General features: G+C 41.0%; 1 protein-coding gene across 4 annotated transcripts in view; it reads left to right on the forward strand.

The window, feature by feature from the left end:
- The window catches only part of LOC131394530 (zinc finger protein 791-like), a 50,275-nt gene extending 29,435 nt beyond the window's left edge, over window positions 1–20,840 (forward strand). For 3 of the 4 annotated variants that reach the window (XM_058525901.1, XM_058525899.1, XM_058525902.1), the window contains exons 2-4: window positions 18,076–18,202; window positions 18,397–18,469; window positions 18,841–20,840. In XM_058525901.1, coding sequence (XP_058381884.1) covers window positions 18,076–18,202; window positions 18,397–18,469; window positions 18,841–20,620 — 1,980 coding nt within the window. In that variant the 3' untranslated portion in view covers window positions 20,621–20,840. Of the gene's footprint in view, window positions 1–6,945; window positions 7,087–18,075; window positions 18,203–18,396; window positions 18,470–18,840 lie in introns of those variants that run through there. The other variant, XM_058525898.1, reaches the window with a different exon arrangement.
- The last annotated feature ends 4,724 nt before the right edge of the window (window positions 20,841–25,564 follow it).

Below are 25,564 nucleotides of genomic sequence, written 5' to 3' on the forward strand. Positions count from 1 at the left end.
GTTGTTTCATTGGTATATTTTATCAACTGTTTTCTAATTTATCATATGGTGATAAATATTACTGTGGTTTTCATTTCCTTAGAGAATATATTAAAACCTATTTTAATTATGGATTTTCAGATATACTTTACAATTTTCTTCATTTAATCATTTTGCATTGTGATTCAATTTATCATTTGCATTCAAATTCAAGTATTCTTTCCTTAGGCTAGCTTTATTTTTTTGTAGTTGCAATTTTTGTCATGAAACTAATTTCTTGTTCATTCTTAACCCAAGTCTTTAAAATCATGTCTTTTCAGTGCTCTCTTCCAGTGACCTGGGGGATTGCACCTGTAATCAAAGAGAGGAATGTAATGCACTCTAGTAAGAATGACTACAGACCATAAGGGACTGTGAGGTATAACAGTGACAGTGTGCTCAGAAGGACTTCTTACAAGATTTTGGCATGTGATTGTGGATTGTGGATTGATTGCTATTCAGGGAAGCAAGTTGTTTTCTGTATTGAATGTAGTGAGGAGGTAAACTTTATTCTATCTTTGGTAAACATTTTATCTTTGGTAAACCTAATCATTGTTTTCTAGAAGGCAAAAACAACGTAGTGAAACTAAAGTTAATTTATAAGAAGTTCCAGTCAGTCATGTTAGTAAGAAGAGGGGGATATTAGTCATTTTTATGATTTGGGATTTTATCTTTTACCATTTTTACTGGTATGGTTACAAAATACCTTTAGTTTTGTCTTGGTAACAGTGTACCTTTGATAAGGGAGATGAGTGGCATTTCTCTCTTCAGCAGGATGAGACTTGGCCTTGCAGTGACTGCAGGCAGCTCCTGGTCCTCTGGGGCAGCTTTTTCCTTTCCTGCTTATTATCAAAACACTGATGTATTTCCTACAGTGTATTAGACACTGTTGACCATGAAGTACCTCAGTTAAAATACATAAATTCACTTCTTTAGTATACTACATAATATTTTTAATATTAACTTTTTGACTCAACGGAGGCCTTTGAGTTTAGGTAAATTGTGAGACAATACAAACCTAGCAAGGGAGAGAGACAGGAGCACTGTGCCAATCAAGCCTTTCTTTCTCAGAGACTGTGCTCTTGATGCTAATGTTTCAACATCCCTCACATGCCATGTACTTTAGACTCTGTGTACCCAATTTAGCAGAAATGAGGCAGGATAGGATTTGGATATAGTGACATGAAACAAGTTCTTGCAGTCCTGGTGCTTATATGTTTGTGGGAAAAGAGATGGTCAACAAATGGTAACGCTTTGTCGGATAAGATGGAAATAAGGGCTTTGAAGGAAAGTACAAAATAACATTGAGCTAATAGGCAGGCTGAGGTGTGGACATATCTTTTCTACGAGGGTAGGAGTGAGTGAGGGTGTCATTGTTGTTTAGAGGTCATCATCTAAGGAATAATTCAGGGGAGCTGCAGAGATATTATTTTGAATAATATCCTAATTGAGTATAAATGGAGAATGGGAAATTTTCAACATCTTTTCATCACAGGAGTGGGTGGAAGTCTTTAGTTTCAATGCTACACAAAGCCCCACAGCACATGTAGCTGTTCACAGGTTTCATTTCCATATGCTTAGATGCCCAGGCCATTGGTGTGGAAAAGTGGGAAACAGCAGTAATAGCTTTCAGGTTTCAAACAGCAAAGGAAATGGAATGTTTTCCTTTTGTTTTTAGTGTGAATTTATGTAATGGACAGGTTTTGTTCAAGTGGGCACCACAAGAGTGTTCTTTTGGAGTGATGGTACGTTTTTCATCCTCTGATGGCAGTGTTTCTATACATTTGTGAAAACTCATTAGTGCACATATTTTATATATGTTTATATATGTGTTAAATAATTATTGGAAAATTAATAATATAATTGCTTTCATATGCTAGAAGAATGTTAAGCTTTCTTGAACCTTGATTTTTATGTGTTTAAATCTTCTTTCCATCACTGTGGGATCCTTCTTAGGAAAAATTGGAGGACTGAACAAGAAGGACTTAGTCGTCAACCGGCCTTTCTTGCAACCCTGTCTTAATTGAAAAATAACCATGCTCTAGAGCTGCACCTGCTCTCATCTTGTACTCATAACTAGGAGTGAAGTGAAAGAGCTCCCAGAATCTGTCTTTGAGTTTAAATCAGGTTCATGGACAGATCTTTAGTAATACTATGGTTCTAAAACAAAATTATGTCCCAAAAGGGATCTGCCTGGGGACATCCTCGCTCATGTGCATCAGCATCAGTTCTTTTCACTGCCATCCATAGGCCATTTCCAGCTGTTCATTTCCCACATCAAGCCTACCCTGTGCGTGCTTACTTCGAAACATCTTTAGAAATCCACACGTGTCCCCCTCTGGAATATTTCTCTGAGGCAACAGGAGGGGCCTGTGAGCTGAGAGGGTGACAGAAGCCGTGGTAGAACCCATGTCACGGGCACATTCTGTCAGCTGTCAGCCACAGTGACCACAACATCCCATATTTATCGGATCTGCTTGCTTACTTATTCATACAACACTTAGAAATGGACTGACTTTGAATTGGGAAACATGTTGCTCTAGAATTTTTTGAAATATCAATCCCTCCATTAATGCCTCCCTTAACACACCCTTTTACCATAGAGGCTTTAGCGGCCTCCCATTATGCATCCAAGAGTCTCTAAACCTCACAGTGAACATAAGTTGCCCAAGGCATTCTTGTACTGAAATTATTCTCATCCAGTGCTGCACACAATTAGAGAAGCCACTGCTGGCAACTGACAGAGTCTTTTTGTAACTAGAGGCCCTCCCAGGGCCTGAGTTGATGGTCTTCCACAGCCAGCTTCTCATTTTGCCTTAGGCCATGAATGCAGGACCCCTCATGCTTGCTAATCAGAGAGACCCCTTCATTGAAGAGATATGGGAACTTAGAGTGTAGAACGAAATACTGTGCTTCTGGCATATCCTTCTTAGAGGAGGGAGTGTGTTCCCCTCTTCTCTGATTGATATAATCCATGTGGGAGAGTACACTTCCTTTACAGGCACAGTGGCCACTTGGGGAGTCATCTGGGAGCCCATGAGTAGCTGGCGTGTTCATATACTTTATAGAGAGTGTGCTGCCATGATGCCTGATGGAGTCCAGTGCAGAGATGCTGCGTTCTTTTCCTAGATCAAACAGGCCATCTTGGATCAAAGATTGGACCCAAGCATGAGATCAGTTACTCAAACCCCAGACAGTCATGCTATCACCCAAAAATTCCCCAGCTAAGAATCAAACTCATGCACATTTTTACAGATCCCTTGGCCATTGCAAATGATCTAGCTGTCTCATCACAACACTAACAACAACTTCTTTTGTAAAGTTGCCCCTGTTGCCACACAAAGGGCTTGATCTGCTCACCACAGGACAAAAGCCAATCCGTCAAGAGGCAAGATGGTGGTAGAGAAAGGACTTTTATTAGCAAAAAGCCAGCTAATCAGAAGATGGTGGACTCGTGTCCCAAAGAACCATCTTAAAGAGAATAGAGAATCTTGAAGCAGTTATATAGGGCTAGTGGCCTATAGAGGAGGGGGTCCAGAATGTTGACTATCTGATGCTGCACACTGGGGGTCGCCACAGCATCTGTTGCTGACACCACACAAGACTTTTCAGCTGTCATTGATGATGTATACCAGTACAGAATCTCTCTCCAGGGGTTGTTGGAGGAGAAGGTCAAGAAGGTTGTCCATCTGGCACCAAAGACTGGGGGTTGCTACACTTCTAAGGAACTCAAAAGAACAAAGTTACTCTCTTATCGCAGCTGGGAGGTATAAAGCTAAGCAGGGGTCATAAGTCATAATGCTTAATGCGGTTTTCTTTATGTTTCAGTTATTTATTCTCTAGCTTACATGTAAGCCAGAGTACGTCCAGCTGGGTTAATTACTTAGAGGTTTTCCATAGTTACAACGTGGCTCCCTTTCTACAAAAATGGCTTCCCGTATGTCAAGCTCTTGTTGAGCCAGTATCAAAACCAATGACCCCCAAACAAGAGACTGGTAGAGAAAAACCACTTACCCAGAATGGAAGCCACTGGAGCCGGCAACATCTAGGAACACATAAACTGTAATATGTGAATTGCTGGAGACACAGTATAGATTATCTTGAGAGTTAAATGCTCTTGGGGGGCCAGCCTTAGGGGGCCCCCACAGTTCATGAACGTTTCCTTCAGCAGCCCAACCTGGTTCTCATAGTGAAGATGGGAATACATTGCCTCCTGCTTCATGCAGGAAATGGAGGAAAACAGTTTGATATGCACACAAAGTATTTTGTTCTTTGTAACTTGGACCTTCCCGCAAAGGAAACTAATGTGCCAGAGTCTTATCTGAAGTGCGAATAGACACCTGCAGTCACTTCAGGCTCCTCTCTGACAAAAGTGGAGGAAATATAAGTGCTGAGAACCTGTTTTGAAGTTCATAATCCAGGGATTCTTTACCACCAAATACTGCAGTTTTAATCGTAACAGAAGGGGACATTTGCCCTTTCAAATACCTGACACCACATCAGCAGGGTCCCAGTATAAAAACAGTGGATTAAAACATAGACCTGCAGGACACAGAGTCTACTTAAGAATAAGCTACTAGGGAAACCCAAACACACCAGGGAGATAAGTACAAGGAAGCTACAGACTATGAAGCCCCTGACACCTCCAGCTGCAGCAAACATAAACATAGTCTGATATCCATTCAAGAAATAACACGTCACTCTAAAGGTCTATTCATCTGAAATCCTATTTCTTCATACATCATGTCTGGGTTTCAGATCAAAAATTAGAGGGCATACGAAAAGGAAAGAAAAAAACATTTTAAAGAGACAAAGCAATCATCAACACAAGATTTGGGTACAACAGAGATTTTGAATGACCAGACTGAATTTAAAATAACTATTAATTTCACACAAAGCCGACTTCAGAAGAGGTAATATATCTGAAAAGGCACATGTATTGAAAATGTATAAAGACCTATTATAACGTAATAATAAAAAGTCAAATATCTCAATTTAAAAATTGGAAAGGATCTGCATACACGTTTTTCCAAGGAAGGTAGACAAATGGCCAAGAGCATATGAAAAACTGCTGGACATCATTAGTCATCAAGGAAATTCAAATCAAAACCCCAATGAGATACCACTTTGCAACCACTAGGATGGCTAGAATAAAAAAGTGAGATAATATCAAATCTTGTCGAGGATACATGGCGAAATTGGAACCCTCCTACGTGGGTGGTATGAATATAAAATGGTGCAGACACTCTGGAAAACAGTCTGGGAGTTCCTCAAAACTTAAACCTGTAATTCCCACATGATCCATCAGTTCCTCTCCTAGGTGTATGCCCAAGAAAAATGAAAACACATGTTCACACAAAAACTTGTACATGAATTTTTAGCACCTTTATAGAATCCAAAAGGTGAAAACAAATCCAAATATCGTTTAAAGGATGAGTAGATAAATGTGTTTTAGCCATACACTGGAATTATTCGGCCATAAAAATGAATCAAGTATTGATACATGCTACAACATGGATGTGCTTTGAAAAATTATGCTAAGGCTAAGTGAAGTCAATCACAAAGACCATATATTATATAATTCTATTCATATGTAAGACCTGAATAGGGAAAACTATAGACAGAAAGCATATGAGTGCTTGTCTGGGGCTGGGATTGGAGGAGGAAGATGGGAAGATTGGGAGCGATAGCTAAAGGGCAGAGGAGTTTCTTTTGAAGTGACAAAATGTTCAAAAAATATCGTGATGATCACACGTATCTGTGAATATACTGAAAACCGTGGAACTGTACACTTTAACGGGCCACACTGTACAGTATGTGCATTACATCTCAACAAAGCTGTTGAAGTAAATCAATAAATGCATTCAAGCTCTGCAATCCAGGCTTTTAGGCATATAAGAATTTCCAGGTTAATTAACACATCCATTACCTCACATAGTTACCTTGTGTGTGTGTGTGTGTGGTTGTGTGGTGAGAATGGTTAAGAGCCATTCTCTTAACTAATTTCAATTGTACAATACAGAATAAATATATCGAATCACTCCGTTGTAGTCTTTGAGTACAGACACATTTATTAGTCAATTATACCTCATTAAAGCTGGGGGGAACAGAGTTTCCAGTTGCATCCCATATTTACATAACAATATAGTAGTGAAAATGGGAATCAGCTGCCATAGGGATATTATACCGTTTACATTTCAAACCTCTAGGGACACACGAAAAAACTGATCCAAAATCAATCTCCTTCCAGTGTAAAACGTACACTTGAGAATTTGGTGAACACATCTCATTGCTTGTGGTTGGTGAGAAGAGACCCTGTACCCAGCTAGGGCTGTGAGGTTCCAACTTCCCACGCGAGTCAAGTGCCCCGGGATTCTTGATCTTGAGAACCAAATGAGTGGGGGTGGTGCAGGGACGGGTGGAAGGCTGAACGCTGGCAAGGAGGAAAGATCAAAATGGAGCCAGAGTCTTTGTTATAGATGGTAAGGTCACACTTAAGCGTCTGCGTTTCTAAACAAGGGTCAGTGTTCCACGAGTGGCCTCGCAGCCTTACCCCAAGCCCTTGACCCCTAGAGGACATAAGAGCCTCTTTTCCAGTCTGTCCTGGCCCGGGCACCGTCTTGTCTGCACTTGCTCCTTCTTGAAACTGAATCAGAAATTCCCAGTGCACACCTGTGACCACTCGTTTTGCAGAAGCTGCGGGAAGAGGGAGTCAGCCCCAGGCCAGGAAGGTGCGACCCAGATGGGGGCAGATTCCGGCCCTCCTGGGGAAGGTGGTTCCCTGGAGCCGAGCGTCCTCGCTCTGTGATGTCACTCAGCGGCGAGGGGGCGCGGCCTTGGGAACTGTCCAACTAGGGGCGGTGCTGGCGCTGTGGGCGGGGCGACGCAACGCACCGGCGTGGACGTCCGTATTCTGGCCTCGCTCACAGTCGCGCGTCGCCTGCGTTTCACAGTCCCTGGTGCCTCTGCTGCGGCCCCTGTCACGCTGTGATCTGCACTGGCCGTGGACTACATAGGAAGGACTCATGGGGACCCAGGAGACTAGAAATGGCGCGTGCGCGGCCCCGGGTGAGGAGACGGGGAGGAGGGCTGGGCGGGACCGGCCTCTCCGCGGTCACCTCCGAGTCTGCGGACCCGAGTCCGCGGTGGCGCCGCTCGGACCTCAGTCCCCTCCGGCCGCAGCGTGGGGGCGGGGCCGGCAGCCGGGACCCCGGGCGTCCTGTGGTCACTGCGCGCGGCGACTTGGGCCCCGGAGCCTCTCTGCGCAGCTCTGCGCCCGCAGCCCCGCGTGTCCCCAGATGGTGCGGTGACCACGGGGGGGACATCAGGGACAATCGTGACTCGGTCTCCGGGGCCCCTGCGTGGGAGGAGCTGTGGTCCGTGGGGAGGGACCCAGTCCCTCCTTTCTCCGCAGGGGGAACCTTTTTTCCCTGAATTTTCCATATATTTGGGGAGTACAGTCTCAAATCCACGACCGTGCCCACCACTCTGTCTAGGGTTAGGCCACCCTTCCTAGGGCTGACAACAAATGCCTAAATTTCCAGTCTCTCACCGCGTTCCCAAAGCTAATTTCCCGTCTCCAGTTCACAGCATCGTTATCGACTATTTGTCCTTCTTGGTGCATTTCAAACAGACACAGTATTTTGTTTATCCTTTTCCCCCAGAGCCATGGCTGGCTCTTTTGTAAAAATAATGTTTGTGGATATTTTACACGAGAGAAAAGCAGCCTATAACCACCTGGAACTACGTTGTGTGAAACCCTTGTGCCCCTCCCCCCAGGGTCTTGGCGCAGACAGCCTCTGGGAAGTCCTTTGAGTGGAGCTTCCTTTTTGAAACTTTCCTGGGTGGTCTGCGCTGTCAGCACTGCCCCTCCCTGGTTTTGTCATCTTGAAAAGATTTATTCACTTATTTAAGTCTCCGTTTTTCAATATGGGTAAAATGTATTTAATTGAGCTTGAAAGACAGTGTAAAATATTTCCAAACTGGCAAGAAAGAGGTAAATTTCAGAAAAAGTGAGATATTGCATTCCATTTGTTGAGAATTCTGCTTTCAGTGTTTCCTCCCCTGAGCATGTGTAGTTTCTGCGGTCTGTTCTTTACTTTTGAGTGTTTTAAAATGACATTTCAAGGCTTAGACTTGCAGACCACAAGTGTTCAAGTGTGATTAATTTTTACAAAACAGTCTTGCCATGTTAGTAATAATTAAAATTGACATCTTTTTTCCTTAAAGGAACAGAAATTAGGGGTTTTCTGCTTGAACTAGTGAAAGTGCCTTACAGTTTTTTTCCCTCCTTTCACATAAAAAATGGGTTTGAGAGATGTTGCTGGATTGTTGAAACTCTGGGTTTGTATCATTTAAATAACAGTGTTGTTCCACAGGGGCTCCAGTGGGGCCAGAGGCCTGAGGGCAGTGAGTCTAAGCTAAGGCCCCCTTGGGCCTGCACAGGGAAGGACTTGAAGGCCCAGTTGTTCTTCCTGGGGAGCCTCCCCCTGCAGGTGTCCTACTGCTCACACCCCCCATGGAAGGAGCCTCTATACTGAGAGGAGCTGCAGAGCCCTGGAAAGCTGGGGGTGCACGTGCACATGGGGGTGGGGGGAGATGCCCTTTCTGAGGTTGTGATTTTCTTAGGCCTGGACATTTTTTTTTCAATTATTTTATTGAAATCATAAAGGTTTATAACATTGTATAATTTCAGGTGTACATTGTTGTTTATCGATTGCTGTATAGACTGAATCCTGCTCACTATCCTTAGTCTAACTTTTATCCGTCACCATATGTGTGCACCCCTTTTTCCCTTTTGCCCACACCCCAGCCTCCTTTCCCTCTGGTAACTACTAGTCTGTTCTCTTTACCCATGTGTTTCTCTTCCACGGATGAGTGAAATCATGTGGTATTTGTCTTTCTCTGTCTGGCTTATTTTGCATACTTACCCTCAAGGTCCATCCACGTTGTCGCAAATGGGACAATTTTGTCTTTTTTTATGGCTGAGTATATATATCCATTGTATATATATGCCACATCTTCTTTATCCAGTCATCTGCAGAAGGGCACTTGGGTTGCTTACACGTCTTGGCTATTGTGAATAATGCTTCAGTGAACATAGGGGTGCATAAATATCTTTCCATTGTTGATTTCAAGATCTTTGGATGAATACCCAGTAGTGGGATAGCTGGATCATAGGGTACTTCTATTTTTAATTTTTTGAGGAATCTCCATACTGTTTTCCATAGAGGCTGCACCAGTTTGCACTCCCACCAGCAGTGTATGAGGGTTCCCTTTTCTCCACATTCTCTCCAACATTTGTTACTTTTTGTCATGGTGATTACAACCGTTCTGACAGGTGTAAGGTGGTATCTCATTGTAGTTTTGATTTACATTTCCCTAGTAATTAGTGATGTTGAACTTCTTTTCATGCACCTGTTGATCGTGTATAAATCTTCCTTGGAGAAATGTCTGTTCATATCCTCTGCCCATTTTTTGATCAAGTTGTTTTTTTTTTGTTGAGTCAAATGAGTTCTTTATATATTTTGGAAATTAACCCTTTGTTGGATATATGATTCACAAATATTTTCTCCCAGTTGGCAGGTTGTCTTTTCTTTTTGTTCACGGTTTTCCTTTGCCTTGCAGAAGCTTTTTAGTCTGATGTGGTTCCATTTGTTTATTTTTTGTTTCCCTTGCCTGACTAGACATCGTATTCAAAAAGATGCTGCTAAGACCAATGTCAAAGAATGTATTGTCCATGTTGTCTTCTAGGAGTTTTATGGTTTCAGATCTTACGTTCAAGTCTTTAATCCACCTTGAGTTAATTTTTGTGAATGGCGAAAGCAGATGGTCTACTTTCATTCTTTTGCATGTGGCTGTCCAGTTTTCCCAGCACCATTTATTGAAGAGCCTTTCCTTTCTTCCTTGTATGTTCTTGGCTCCTTTGTCAAAGATTAGCTGTCTGTAGATGTGAGGTTTTATTTCTGCTCTTTCAATTCTGTTCCATTGATCTGTGTGTCTGTTTTTGTACAAATACCATGCTGTTTGGATTACTATAGCTTTGTAGCATATTTTGAAGTCCGGAATTGTGATGCCTCCAGCTTTGTTCTTTTTTCTCAGGATTGCTTTGGCTATTTGAGGTATTTTGTTGTTCTGTATAAAGTTTCGGATTCTTTGTTCTATTTCTGTGGAGCATGTCCTTAGGATCCTGATTGGGATTGCATTGAATCTGTTGATTGCTTTAGGTAATATGGACATTTTAACTACGTTTGTTCTTCCAATCCATCAGCATGGAATATCTTTCCATTTCTTTATATTTTCTTGAATTTCTTTCAGTTAATGTCTTATAGTTTTCAGTGTACAGGTCTTTCACCTTTTTGGTTAAATTTATTCCTAGATATTTTATTCTTTTTCTTGTGATTGTAAATGGGGTTGTATTCTTGACTTCTCTTTCTGCTAGTTTGTTAGTAGTAGTATGGAAATGCTACTGATTTTCGTAAGTTGATATTGTACCCTGCAATTTTGCTGTAGTTGTTGATTATTTCTAATAGTTTTCTGATGGATTCTTTAGGGCTTACTATATATAGAATCATGTCATCTGCAAACAGAGTTTCATTTCTTCCTTTCCATATTATTTGTGACTTTCCCAGCTTTTTTCTTGTAGTTGATTTCTAGTCTCCCAGCATTGTGATTGGAAGAGATGCTTGATGTGATTTCAATCTTAAATTTGTTGAGGCTTGCCTTGTTTCCCCACATATAGTCTATCTTTGAGAATGCTTCTCGATACACATTGAGAAAAATGTGTATTCTGCTGTTTTTGGGTGGAATGCTCTCTATATATCTGTTAAGTCCATCTGATCAAGTGCTTCATTTAAATCCACTATTTCCCTGTTGATGTTCTATCTGGATGATCTGTCTATTGACAGAAGTAGGGTGTTGAGGTCTCCTACTATTGTGTTGCCATCAGTTTCTCCCTTTAGGTCTGTTAATAGTTGCTTTATATACTTTGGTGCTCCCTGTGTTAGGTGCATATATATTTGTAAGTGTATATGTCCTCTTGGTGGAAAGTCCCTTTTATTGTTATATGCTGCCCCTCTTTGTCTCTCATTGCCTTTTTTATCTTGAAGTCTACTTTGTCTGATATAAGTATGGCAACACCTGCTTTCTTTTGTTTGCCATTAGCTTGGAGTATTGTCTTCCATCCCTTCACTCTGAGCCTATGTTTGTCTTTAGAGCTGAGATGTGTTTCCTGGAGGCAGCATATTGTTGGCTCTTGTTTTCTAATCCATCCAGCTACTCTGTGTCTTTTGATTGGAGAATTCAATCCATTTACATGTAGAGTGATTATTGAGATATGAGGGTTTAATACTGCCATTTTATTTCTTGTTTTCTGGTTGTTCTATATTTCTATTGTTTCTCTTCGTTTGTATTTCTGACTGCCGTTCATTTTGGTGCTTTTCTGTGGGGATTTTCTCTCTCTGTTTTTATGAATCGTGGCTCTGCTCTGATTTTTTGTTTAGTGGTTACTGTGAGGTTTGTATAAAAGATCTTGTAGATGAGATAGTACATTTTCTCATAGCCCCTTATCTCCATTAGCCTAAGCAGGTTCCATTCCTTTCCTCTTCCCCTTCTGATTTATTGTCACAAATTATTCTGTTTTGTGTTGTGAGTTAGTGGCTAAGTTGAAGTGTTTATAGTTAACTTTTGATGCTTTCCTTCCCTTTATCTTTTAAGGAAAAATTAATTATTTGCTACCATGTTCTGTCTTCTTGCTCAAAGCTTCGTAGATCTTTTCCTTTTTTTTTTCAGGTATGAGGGTATCCTTAATAATTTCTTGTAGGGAAGGTCTAGTGGCGATGAACTCCCTCAGTTTTTGTTTATCTGGGAAAGCTTGTATTTCTCCATAATATCTGAAGGATAGTTTCACTGGATGGAGTATTCTTGACTGCAAGTTTTAGTCTTTCAGTATTTTGAATATATCATTCCATTCTCTCCTAGCCTGTAAGGTTTCTGCGGAGAAATCTGCCGAAAATCTGATAGGGGGTCCTTTGTAGGTTATTTTCTTCTGTGTTGCTGCCCTTAATATTTTTCCTGTCATTGACTTTTGCCAGTTTTACTATTATATGTCTTGGAGAAGACCTTTTGGCATTGATGTAATTAGGAGTTCTCTTGGCTTCATGAATTCATAAGTCCAGTTCCTTGCCCAGGTTTGGGAAGTTTTCATTATTTATTTGAACAAGCTCTCTGCTCGTTTCTCTTTCCCTTTTCCCTCTGGAATACCTATAATCCTTACATTGCTTTTCCTAACTGAATCGGATATTTCTCAAAGAATTCCTTCATTTTTTAAAAATCTTGGTTCTTTCCTCTCCTCCACCTGAAGCATTTCTATCCTCTGACTCACTAATTCTTTCTTCTGTAATGTCAGCTCTATTTTTTTGTGTGTGTGAGGAAAATCAGCCCTGAGCTAACATCCATGCTAATCCTCCTGTTTTTTTTGCTGAGGAAGACCGGCTCTGAGCTAACATCTATTGCCAATCCTCCTCCTTTTTTTCCCCCCAAAGCCCCAGTAGATAGTTGTATGTCATAGTTGCACATCCTTCTAACTGCTGTATGTGGGACGCGGCCTCAGCATGGCCGGAGAAGCGGTGCGTCAGTGTGTGCCCGGGATCCGAACCTGGGCTGCCAGTAGCGGAGCGCGCGCACTTAACCGCTAAGCCATGGGGCTGGCCCCTCAGCTCTATTTTTTAAGGATTCTAGATTATTTTTTATCTCCTTAATTGTGTTCTTCATATCCAGAATTTCTGCTTGGTTTTTTTTTACAGTTTCAGTCTCTTTGGTGATATATTCCTTATTAATTTTATTCCTGAGCTCATGGAACTGTCTTTCTGAGTTTTCTTGTAACTCATTGAATTTCTTTATGACAGCTATTTTGAATTCTCTGTCATTTGGATTGTAAATTTCTGTGACTTCAGAGTTGGTTTCTGGATATTGGTCATTCTCCTTTGACTCTGAATCGTTTCTGTAGTTTCTCTTGGTGTTTGATGAACTAAGCTTTTGCAGGGGCATTTGTGGTAGTGTCATGTCACAGATTCCACCTGCAACCACTAGGGGGAAGCAGGAGCTGTGTTTCTGATCCTACTCCGTCTGCTGGAAGTTGTGCAGGTATGGTGGATGGTCCCACCAGCCGCGAAGGTGTTCACACGCAGGCTCCGGGCTTCCCCCACATGGAGGTGTTCCCACTTGTGGGGCGTCAATGGTACTATGGGCACTTGTGCTGGCCAGGAACGCTTTCGTGTGTGCGTATATCTGCCGTCGCCTCTTCTTCCGGTCGCGCCAGCCACCGTGCTTGGTGAGTGGGGCTTCTTCACAGAGTCTGAGCAGTGTGGGCTCTCTCACCAACCAGGAAAGCATTCCCTCACAGGCCCCAGGCTACCACCACCCCTTCCCGTAGCTGTGCCAAGGTGTGCTCCCACTTTTGGGGCAGCAGCAGTACTGTGGTCACTCACACCACCTGGGAAAGCATTTGGGCATGTGCACAGGGCTGCTGAGGAAGGAAGGGTTGCACTCACCTCTCTCTATCACTTCCCAGGGGCCAGTCCATCCACCTTCACATGTATAGCTGCGTGGGTCTCTCAGCTGTCCTGTAGTGCTGTGTGGGTATGTATGTTCCATTGGTCAGGGAATGTCTGTTTAGTCGTAGTTTATGTTTTTTTTTATTTTTTGTGAGGAAGATCAGCCCTGAGCTAACATCTGCCAATCCTCCTATTTTTGCTGAGGAAGACTGGCTCTGGGCTAACATCCATGCCCATGTTCCTCTACTATATTTTTTTATTTTTTATTTTTTTTTAAAGATTTTATTTATTTATTTTTCCCCCCAAAGCCCCAGTAGATAGTTGTATGTCATAGCTGCACATCCTTCTAGTTGCTGTATGTGGGACGTGGCCTCAGCGTGGCCCGAGAAGCGGTGTGTTGGTGCATGCCCGGGATCCGAACCCGGGCCGCCAGCAGCGGAGCGCGCGCACTTAACCGCTAAGCCACGGGGCCGGCCCGCAAACTACATTTCAAATTATAGGTATACCTGGGGATTCCACTAAATGTAAGCAATTCCCCTCATAACCTTAAGGGGACTTACTGAATATAATATAGAGGACAAATAGGTGTAGCTCATTTTAACAGCAGAATGCTCACCTTGCCTAAATTCCTCATAGTCATAACACCCATTGTCCTAAAGTATCCTCTAGTGAGGAGGGAAGCTCTGAATCAATAATTCATAAGTTAAAATTAAAGTAAGTCTTTACTACTTCCAAATTGGCCTGACAAAATGGGACCCCATTGCCCTCAGCTTCCCAGTTAAGTTAGTTAATGTGGCCAAATGTAACTTAAAGAAGTGATTATCCCCAGTGCTTCCCCCTTTAACAGCCTTATTCAATCTGTTCTTAAACCTTTAAAGAAAGAATGACACCTTGCTTTGGATCATCACAACCCTGAGAGAGAGGTTGCACCAAAAAAGTGCTATACCCTGTCCCCAACATTATGGAAATTACTGACTCCACCCACTCAGCACCTGGTAAGCATTCTGCTCTCACAGATTCGGCTCAGTCTGTTATGTTCAGTGCTGTGTCCACGGCCTCTCGGCTGCACTTGGCCTTCCCCTCTGAAGGGACATGACACGCTTTACCTGGTTACCCTCAGGGAACCTCAGCAGCCTTGCCATCCCACAGGTTCTGCAGGTAGAACTGCAGTGAACTGCATCCACTTTGCTCCAGAAACACAGGTCTGACATTACGTTAGTGACCTGCTCCTCTGAGGACATTGACTTCACATTCGTTCAGAACATACAAATATTTTTAAAAGGAGCTTTCAAAAAGTGGATGGGCCATTGACCCACATATAATGTGAGGTTCTAAAACCTTGGTTAAGTTTCTAAAGATCCTTTGGTGATCAGACAGCTGCTCCCTCCCTGACACTGGGAAGAAATAGCCATAGCCCCCTCAGCAACACGACATCTACTAGGTTCTTTTGCTGTTGGGCAGGCAGTGTATTTCTTGGTTACAAACTTTAGTTGAGCCCATTTATGCTGTAACTTGCAAATTGGCCCACCTTGAATGGGTACCCCTACCACAGAAGGCTCTAGACCCTGTTTAAATTGCCACACAGGGGCCGGCCCCGTGGCTTAGCGGCTAAGTGCGTGCGCTCCGCTGCTGACGGCCCGGGTTCGGATCCCGGGCACGTACCAATGCACCACTTCTCTGGCCATGCTGAGGCCGCATCCCACATACAGCAACTAGAAGGATGTGCAACTATAACATACAACTGTCTACTGGGGCTTTGGGAAGAAAAAGGGAAAAGAAAGGAGGATTGGCAAAAGACTTTAGCTCATGGCCAGTCTTCCTCAGCAAAAAAGAGGAGGATTGGCATGGATGTTAGCTCAGGGCTGATCTCCCTCACAAAAAAAAAAAAAAAAAATTGCCATACAACAGGCACTCCTGTTAGTGCCCTCAGGATTTCCTTCAATATAGAGGCCTCAGTGACCTCCTTTCATGCCTCCTGGCGTACCCACGATGGCCTTAAGTTATCCATAGGCGTCTAGTGCAAGAAACTGCCTGAGGCTCCATGCTACATACCCTTAAGAGCTACAGTTACTATCATGTACTGGGCTTTCTTGAAAGTGGAGGCACGTAAGCACTGAGCATGTGACCTTCTACCAAGCTGTCCATTGTACCTTTGTCCGGGAAACCACCCCCCTCAGGTCAGTATACCCACCAACACTTCCATGTGATATGATGGAGTCAAACTTTGGCTCTCCAACTTAAGTCACATGGAGGAGGGCCTCTGTTCTATTCAGTCCCCTGAAAGACTCTAGTTTTAGAAGAGGTCACCATTCTCCCAGGTGGAGAGTTCCCTCACAAGTTCCTCAGGATTAACTGAATGCACAGCTCTGGGGAGTGCATAGACTTTAGGGACAACATCACATATTCCTACATGATGGGGCTCAGTGGAGAGCTGCTGCTCTTCATCCCTAGTTGGGACATCTCTGATAAAGGACCAAACCCAAGGGTCACACAGCTAACCGGATGTCAGGCAGTCATCTTACTGTTGGCCCCATCTACGTATGTACACAGACTTTTGTACTATTGTCTGAGAGTTGCAGCTTTGTGGTTAAAAAAAAAAAACAAAAAACTTTAGGAATCTCTTGACTCAGAGATACCCAAAATATAAATGTAGGTAACCCTCGTTGTACCTGAACTAGGACCACAGTACAAGGACTCACCAGGACACTCCTCATCCACGTTGGAGTTTTGACGCTACTGATAGTAACCATGGCACCTCTCAGGGTATACAGTGCGCTACTCTCCAACAAGGCATTCAATGAAAGTTTCACCTCCCTTATGGGTCTCAGGCTCATAGAGCACCATACTGGCTTATTGAAATCAGTTGGATGAGAGATGTCCTGTTTCAGTCATCAGTCATCAGGGATGAGTTGTTATGAGGTTGTCTTAATCTTTTTTTTTTAATACACTTCAGTTATTTCAGAGCAGTTTCATGTTTCCAGAAAAATTGATGAGAGGGTACAGAGAGTTCCCACATAATCCTTCTGCATTCACACAGTTTGCACTACTTTTTTTTTTGTCTTGTGTGACAGTGGTACATTTGTTGTAGTTACTCACCAATATTGATACATAAAAGTGCACAGTTTACCTTAGCGTTGACTCTTTATATTATAGGATCTGTGGGTTCTGGCAAATGTTTAATGACATATATCCTTCATTTTTGTATCATACAATGTGGTTTCACTTCCCTCAAAATCTCTTATGCCCCACCTATTCATTCATTCTTCCCACCAACCCTCAAATCCTTCACAGCCAGAGGTCTTTTTAATGGCTCATCATTTTTTCCTTTCCAGAATGTTAGGTACTTGGAATGGTACAGTATGTAGCCTTCTGAGATTGGCTTTTTTCACTTAGCCATATACTTTTAAGGTTCCTCCATGTGTTTTCATGGCTTGATACCTCATTTCTTTTTATCACAGAACAGCACTTCATCATATGGGATATACCAATGATTGATTATCCGTTTGATTCTTGAAGGATATCTTGCTTAACTCCAACTCTTGGCAATTAAAAAATAAGTGCCTATAAACATTCCTTTGTAGGTTTTTGTGTGAACATAAGGTTTCAATTCATGAAAGTTAATACCAAGGAGTGTGATTGCTGGATCTTACTCTGTGTAGTAAGAGTATGTTTAGTTTTGACAGAAAATTCTTGTCTTCCGGTGTAGGCATACCAATTTCCATTCCCAGCAGTAATGAATAAGGATTACCTGTAGCTTCACTTTTCACCAATATCTGGTGTTCTGAGTGTTTTGAATTTTAGCCTTTTAATAAGTGTGGAATCTTTGTTGTTTTATTTGTAATTCCCCAAAGATATAAGTTGAGCATGATTATATTGCTTATTTCCCAGCTGTATATCTTCTTTGGTGAGGTTCTATTTAGATCTTTTGTCCATTTTTAATTGGGTTGTTGTGTACCTGACTACTTCTAAAGGACTGGGGTACTTTAGAAACAGTATGGCCAGTTGGACCTTATTAATAGTTGGATTTCCACAATTCTCCTGGACACCAATGTCTGATGTTGGGAATGGAAAAAAAAGCTTCCAGTTCTTCTCTTTATTTTTATTCATTAAAACTTTATGCACATTTGATACTCTGTTTCATAGAGTGCTGTTAATGGTGGGTAGTAAGGAAAGAGATGAGTTTTTCTCACAAGGTATTGATGGTCTTAAAATTTGTTTCATTCGTGTAGAATTTCTGTCACTTCCTAGCATGCTTGGACCCTCCTATTAGAGAGTAATAAGATGTAATGTGATCCAGTAAAAGTGTGTAAATAATTTCCATGTGCTCATGATGCTGTTAAATTTATAAGGAAGTGTGGACAGAGAGTAACTTTCTGATGATCGAGTCATAGAATAAATGTTTGGAGATGACAGAATCATACATAATCTTCCTACAAATGGAGCATAGATGTTTAGTGCTCTCAGTCTCATGCATCCTACTGTACACATATTTGTGATATTTTAGGACTCAGTGGCCTTTGAGGATGTGGCTGTGAACTTCACCGCAGAGGAGTGGGCTTTATTGGATCCTTCACAGAGGAAACTCTACAGAGATGTGATGCAGGAAACTTTCAGGAACCTGGCCTCAATAGGTAAGATGATGACTTTAACCTTTACTCGTCAATTAAGAGAACAAGTGTTTCTTTCCCGTCAGCATTGTTCCAAGATGTGGAATATGGAAAGGTAGGATGTTAGTAAATAAATCGGGCATGGTCATAGCTAACAATGGACATAGAATCTAATAACTTTTCTATAATTTCTAATATTTTGGAATCTTTTTTCTCAGTCTGCATTTTACAAAAAAATGGGGAAGATCATGACATTGATGATCAGTACAAAAACCGGGGGAGAAAACTAAGGTAAGTCACTCTCAGAATAGAAAGTCGTAGCTCACGAGAATTCTGTTATGTTATGAAATTTTAAAAGAAGGAAACAAAACAACCCTGCTTCAAATGTGTTTATTCTTAGAACATTTTCACCAGAAATACTTTGTATATGTGACATAGATGTTCAGTGTTTGCAAAGTAGTTCACTTGGAAACAGTATTAATAAACCCTATATATGAATATCACTGTTTGGATAATAGCAAGGGTGAAGTCCTCTTACAGAACGTTCAGTGTATTCAATTTCAGAGAATCCAGACAAGGCAGAAAACCAACACTTTTCCTATAAGTCATAATAAACATAGCAAACATAAAATCATTAATAACGTGCTTCTCATTTTTTACAGAAATTGTATGGTAGAGAGACTCTGTGAAGGTGAAGAGGGTAGTCAGTGTGGAGAAAACTTCAGACTTATTCCAAATCTTAGTCTGAACAAGAAGACTACTGGAGTGAAACCACATGAATGCAGTGCATGTGGAAAAGTCTTCAAACATCTTTCATCCCTTTATAGGCATATCAGATGTCACACTGGACACAAACCATATGCGTATCAGAAATATGGAGAGAAGCCATATAAATGTAAGGAAGGTGGGAAAGTCTTCCGTTATGTCCAATTTTTTGAAAAACATAAAAGAAATCACAATACAGAGGAAAACAATCAATATAAGGAATGTGAGAAGACCTTTAGTTGTTCCACTTCTTTGAGAAGACATGAAAGAATTCGCACCAAGGAGAAACCCAAACAATGTAAACAATGTGGAAAAGCCTTTAGGTATCATCATGCTTTTCAAAGGCATAAAAAGACTCACATAGAAGAGAAAACCTATGAACGTAAGCAGTGTGGTAAAACTTTCATTTCTCATCAAGGTCTCCGAATACATGAAGGAGGAAATCACAATGGAGAAAAGCCCTATGCTTGTAAGGAATGTGGGAAAGCCTTCCGTTATCGTGCATCCTTTCACATACATGAAAGAATTCACACTGGAGAAAAATTCTATGAATGCGAGGAATGTGGGAAAACCTTTATGTGGTTCAAAAGCTTTCGAAGACACATGGTAATGCACAAGGGAGATGTTCCTTATATGTGTGAGGAATGTGGAAAAGCCTTTAGTTGTTCCACTTCATTGCGAAGACATGAAATAATTCACACTGGGGAGAAACCCTATCAATGTAAACAATGTGGAAGAAGCTTTAGGTATCATCAGACTTTTCGAAGACATGAAAGTACTCACACAGGACAGAAACCCTATGAATGTAAGCAATGTGGTAAAGGTTTTGTTTCTCACCAAGGTTTCCAAACACATGAAAGAAATCACACTGGAGAGAAACCCTACAAATGTAAACAGTGTAGTAAAGCATTCAGTTGTCCCTATTCTCTTCAAAAACATGAAAGAATTCACAGTGAAAAGAAACCCTATGAATGTCTGGAATGTGGCGAAGCCTTTAGTTATTCCACTTCATTGCAAACACATAAAAGAACTCACACTGGAGAGAAACCCTATCAGTGTAAAACATGCAATAAAGCATTCACTTCTTCCAGTTCTTTACGAACACATGAAAGAACTCACACTGGAGAGAAACCCTATAAATGTAAAAAATGCAGTAAAGCATTCAGTTGCTCCAGTTCTCTACGAACACATGAAAGAACCCATACTGGAGAGAAAACCCATGAATGTCAGGAATGTGGGAAAGGATTCATTACTCTCGGTTCATTGCGAATACATCAAAGGAGTCACACTGGAGAAAAACCCTATGAATGTAAACAATGTGGTAAAGCCTTCAGTTATTACCTTTCCTTAAAATTACATGGAAGAATTCATACTGGAGAGAAACCCTATGAGTGCAAGGAATGTGGGAAAGTCTTCTCCTATCACCAAACCTTAAAAATACACTTGAGACTGCACACTGGAGAAAAGCCCTATGAATGCAAGGAATGTGGGAAAGCCTTCTCTTATCACCAAGCCTTAAAAATACACCTGAGACTACACAATGGGCAGAAATCCTATCAATGTAAACAATGTGGTAAAGCCTACAAATATTATGGTTTCTTACAAATACATGAAAAAAGGCATACTGAAGAGAAACCCTATGAATATCAGGAATACAGGAAAGCCATTATTTCTTGAAGAAATTTTCCAGGACATGTAAGGATGCACACAAGAGAAAAATGTAAATGTGAAGAATGAGAAAGCCTTCTGTCATCTCAAGTCCTTACGAAGACGTGAAAGTACCCACTTGATAAAAACCTCTTGCATGTGAAGCAGCCTGGGGAATACTTCAATTGGCCTTCACCCTTATATGCAAAAACTCCCACTGAAGAGAATTGAAGAAACATGGGAAATTAATCCATATATAATTAATTATCTATATATATTATATAATTGTATATATATAAATATATATAATTATATAATTAATCCATATATAATTAATCCATATATAATGTTCTAGAAAATTTTTAACATGAAAGAGTTGTTTTAAAAGTTGTAAGTATATTGTGTTTACCAAGCCTCTTTCTTAAAATGCAACATTGGACTGGATTTCTACTAATTACTTACTTTTAGAAATGAAGCAAGAGTTCTGTGAGTTGTCTTTCAAAAACAGTACATAAGATTAATAGGTAATGCTTTTTCCTTAAATTGGTTAATATTTTCTCTTTCCGTTTTGCAGCCTGTTGGATCCATGGGTGAATTGAGGTGTATTTCTAATATGCAATTAGGCTTAATTTTTTTAATAATGTTGTATTTGTTCTGTGTTAAGGGGCTATTGAAAATTGATACTTTGGTTTTTGTTGGGATTTTCCTACTCGCCATGTGTAGAAGTGCCTAGATATCCCTAACCCATTATATATATTGTACCTTTCTTACTGAGAAAGCTTTTTTGAGGTGGTGGGTGTGGGAGCCTTTTTCTGTTTTGCATACTATTAACATTGAGAATAAATTTGTACATATGGCAATTTCATCAAAAAGTATAGTTTCATGTGAATTATTTTCATATTTTGGCCTCTGTTCATCCTTCCTTCCAACTGATATTTGGTAGACTTTGAATTAGTTAGACCTGTGAGAGGGCAGCAAAATCTAGAGCTGGCCGTATCACCTAGATTGCATTACGTCAATAAAAGTGTAATGTTAAGAACTAGATTTTTCAGTCCACCTCCTTTATGGTTCCGTGTTAGAATTCACCAGTAGCCTCACTTGCACGGGATTTGGAAGACAGAAGCAAAAGGGCGTTAGTCAGATTTTGGAGCCACTATACTGGGAGAGAGACAGATGAATAGGAGCTTCGAGGACACCATGCTCCAGCCCACTTTCCAGATTCTTTGCCTTTCCAATCAAGAGTATCCTCAAAACTAACACCAACAGTTTGATTTCTATTTTCTTAGAGATGTAGGTTTCCACTGAGGTTTTAACAAGTTTCACAGCAAAGATGTATCAGAGTTTGGGTTTTTCTTTAAGCACTGTTATGTGCACCAGGAAACTAATTCAGTCTTTTGTGCTTGGGAGTATTCTCTGATTCCCTTTTTCTCTAGATGATATTTGTATAAGGTCTAATTTGTATAGGAAACACCTTATGGTGTTACCAGTGCTAGTGAGCGTGTTGCCTGATTCACCATGACATCTACAGTGGGGCAGTAAAAAGAAGGACGTGGGAGTTTGTTTTTCTGCTATACTGTGCAGCAGCTGCCTTGACTCCTTGCATGTGAGAATAATCACTTTCCTCCTGTCAGCAAACCTGTGGGTATTTCCTAGGCAAAACTCGAAGTACTTCTCTCTGCCACGGCTAACATAGTGGCCAACCAGTGCACCTAACGTGAAAAAACGTCACTGGTAACATAATCGATGGACCTACTTTCCAAGCCTAGGAAGGTGTCCCTAGAGCTGAAAGCAAATGGACTTTAAAGAGCCCTTTACCCCCGCCACTAGTTCCTTGCTGTGCTCTGACCAGGATACTTATATAGACAAATTCCTCATCCTATCATACATGACCCTACTGAAGCCAATATGCAAGGACTGCCCAAGACACTCTAGGAATTATTGATATTATCAACTCAAGCCTAGAATACACAACATTAGGCTCTTGGAAAGGGCATTCAGTGGACCTTGTACCTCTCTTTTAACCCCCGTCTACAACCCTCTTAGGATGTCCTAATGTCTTAAAGCTTGCTTTGTTATAAATAGGTCTTCCTGCTGTTCGAGAGATTAGTTACATTCAATCCCCAGTGCTTGGGGCCTGTTACTTTGTTCTGATCATCAGGGTTACTGGCACCTTTTAAGTAGAGTATTTCTATACTAGACTTTTCTGTCAGAATGGTCACTCCTATAGGACTTTGGTTTACTGTAATAGTGCCTCCTGGCCACCATTTTTATATCCCACTCCTGGATCTTCCTCCTAACATCACCTGTAGTCTGTGTACCTTGCATGTCGGCATTTCATTTTTGACACTCTCCTTCAAAACCCCTTCAGCCCATGCAACACAGATACACTGTTTTCCTACCATTTTCTCTCATGTGCTCATTGTTGTGGGAGTCACTGGTACTGACCTAGGCACACGTGATGTTTAACACATACATAATTAATGCCAGCCCCAAAAATGTCCCAAACACTCAAAATAACATGTAGCAGGCAACTGATGTTTGAGATGTTTTCCATGAAGGAAAACTCCCTGGCAGCCATCATAGCTGATGACCACTTGCCTTGGACTATTTATTAATCAGCCAGGGAGAGTTCTATTCCCTTAAAAGGGCTGTTTGCTGCATATGGGTAGGCGATGCTAGCAATGTGACACCAATAATACAACAAATGAGACAGCAGAGTAAATAATAACATTACTAAAATAATTGGGTTTTTTTGGGGGGAGGGGGTGGAACTATACTGACACATTTTCCTGGATCTGCAACCCAGAGATGACTGGATGCATTTGTTTTTTTCAGGCTTTGTCATCTTAATTATAATATATTGCTTGTGCTTTTCACATGGCTTTTAAATTAATAATCAAATTCATTTAAAGGAGATGAGGCATCCAAACCTCAGGAGGGAACTTGAATAAAGATGCTGACCTGTTTTGATATTTGACCCTTAATCAGCTTTAGATACCTGTTCACCCTGCCTGGCCCACAATGGGTAAACAAGTGGCCATGTTGACACATGCCTCTTTTTGTGTGCATCAGTGGGTAGGAAGGTCAACCCTTGAAAACGTGCAGCTTCTAACCCTACATATCTTAAAGAGTCAAGCCATTCTTTGTAGAAGCCACCTGTACCTTGCCCTACTCTCCTTAGAAATTACCCTTGGGTCATAATCATTTTTCTATTCACTTGATGCATGTGGTGACATAGTCTTGACATTCACTCCCATTTTAGGTAAGGCGTTAATCCTGCTCCTAAGAGGGCAATGATAAAACAGAAAGTAACCAATGGAGAATGTCTTTGTGGTGAGAAACGGCTGTGCAGTGTAGAGAATTTTGAAAAGATGAGGATAAGAAATCCAAATGCAGAGATATCATTATGATAATGTTTCTAGATGCATTGGTCACCAAAGAAAAACTTTGAAACTACCCACATGGGCAGTAGTTGTAGAATCAATCATTGGAAACAGTATAGTCTCCCAATGGAAAATACAGAGCAACAGAAGTGAGTGGATGGTTCTTGTTCCAGTATATGAAGAGCTTGGAGTCATCCTCATCTTCAGTAAATAAAAAATGCTGAACAAACTGAAAATTAACACCTCTTCTTAGATCCATGAGAGATTTTAGGTTGTATGGCAAACCAGTGCCCCCAAAACAAACTGGTGAATATGGAGAATTACCACTTAACCAAAAGCAAAGCCACTAGAGCCAATGACCTCTAGGAACACATAAACTGTTAGAGATGAATTGCTGGAGACACAGTATGAACTAGCTTGAGAGTTAAAAGCTTTTAAGGGGTTCCGTCTTAGGGTTCCTCCCACAGTTAATGAATTTTTTTTGCAGGAGCCCAAACAGGTTCTCATAGTGAAGATCAAAAAAAAAAATAGCCTCATGCTTCTTGCAGGAAATGGGAAAAAAAATTTTGATTATACGCACAAGGCATTCTATTTTCTGTAACTTAGGCCATCCCTCAAAGAAAATTTGCCAAAGCCTTATCTGATTGGGCAAAAAGCAGTTGTGCCACTCCCACAGCCTACAGGTTTCCTCTCTTGTGGAAGGGGAGAAATAAATGCTAAGAACCTGTTCTGAAGTTCGTAGTGCAGGGATTGTGTTCTACAAAAATAGTACAGGTTTAGTCATAACATAATAGAACATTTTCCCACCGAAATACCCTCCCAACATAATGGCTCCAGTATAAAAACAAAGTGTTAAAACAGCTGTAAGACACAGACTTTAGTTAAGATTGAGTTTCTAGGGATGCCCAACCACACCAGAGGAGAAAAATACAAGAACACTAGAGGATATTGAAGCCCCTGCCACCTACAGCTATGGCATACATTAAATATAGTCTAATGCCTATTCAAAAAAACCAGTAAAACCCTGTTTACCTCAAATATTGTGAAAATTCACAAATATGTGGAAATTAAGTAATACACTTGGACAACCAGTGGTTCAAAGACAAAATCAAAAGGAAATTTGAAAAATTTATTGAGACAAAAATGAAAATACAACTTACAAAAATGTATGGGATGCAGCATAAGGAGTACTAAAAGGGAAATTTATAGTGATAAACACCTATGTTAAGAAAAAAGATGTCAAATTACCAACCTAAATTTACACTTCAAGGAACTAGAAAAAAATAAAAGCACAGTAAGCAAGAGTAAGGTTACTATGCAGATTTAAGGCCTTGCCTTCCACATTGACAAGTTTCTAGAGATGTCATCCTCTCTTCTTCCCAGTACAGAGAGGGAGATACTTTTACAAAGGGAGATTTCCCTTACAAATGTAAATATTTGGTAAACAGAACTTTGATAAGGATGGGCTTAGCAAGGACCCTCCCAGTGTATCGATACCCAGAGTTAACTATGGTGATTGCCTGTCCTGGGGAGAGGCCTGTTAAATTCTTTTAGGCAGTTAGTGGGGTGGGGAGGTCAAAGGGTCTTTCAG

The sequence above is a fragment of the Diceros bicornis genome, chromosome 30 (genome assembly GCF_020826845.1).
Source record: "Diceros bicornis minor isolate mBicDic1 chromosome 30, mDicBic1.mat.cur, whole genome shotgun sequence".
Lineage (NCBI taxonomy): Eukaryota > Metazoa > Chordata > Mammalia > Perissodactyla > Rhinocerotidae > Diceros > Diceros bicornis.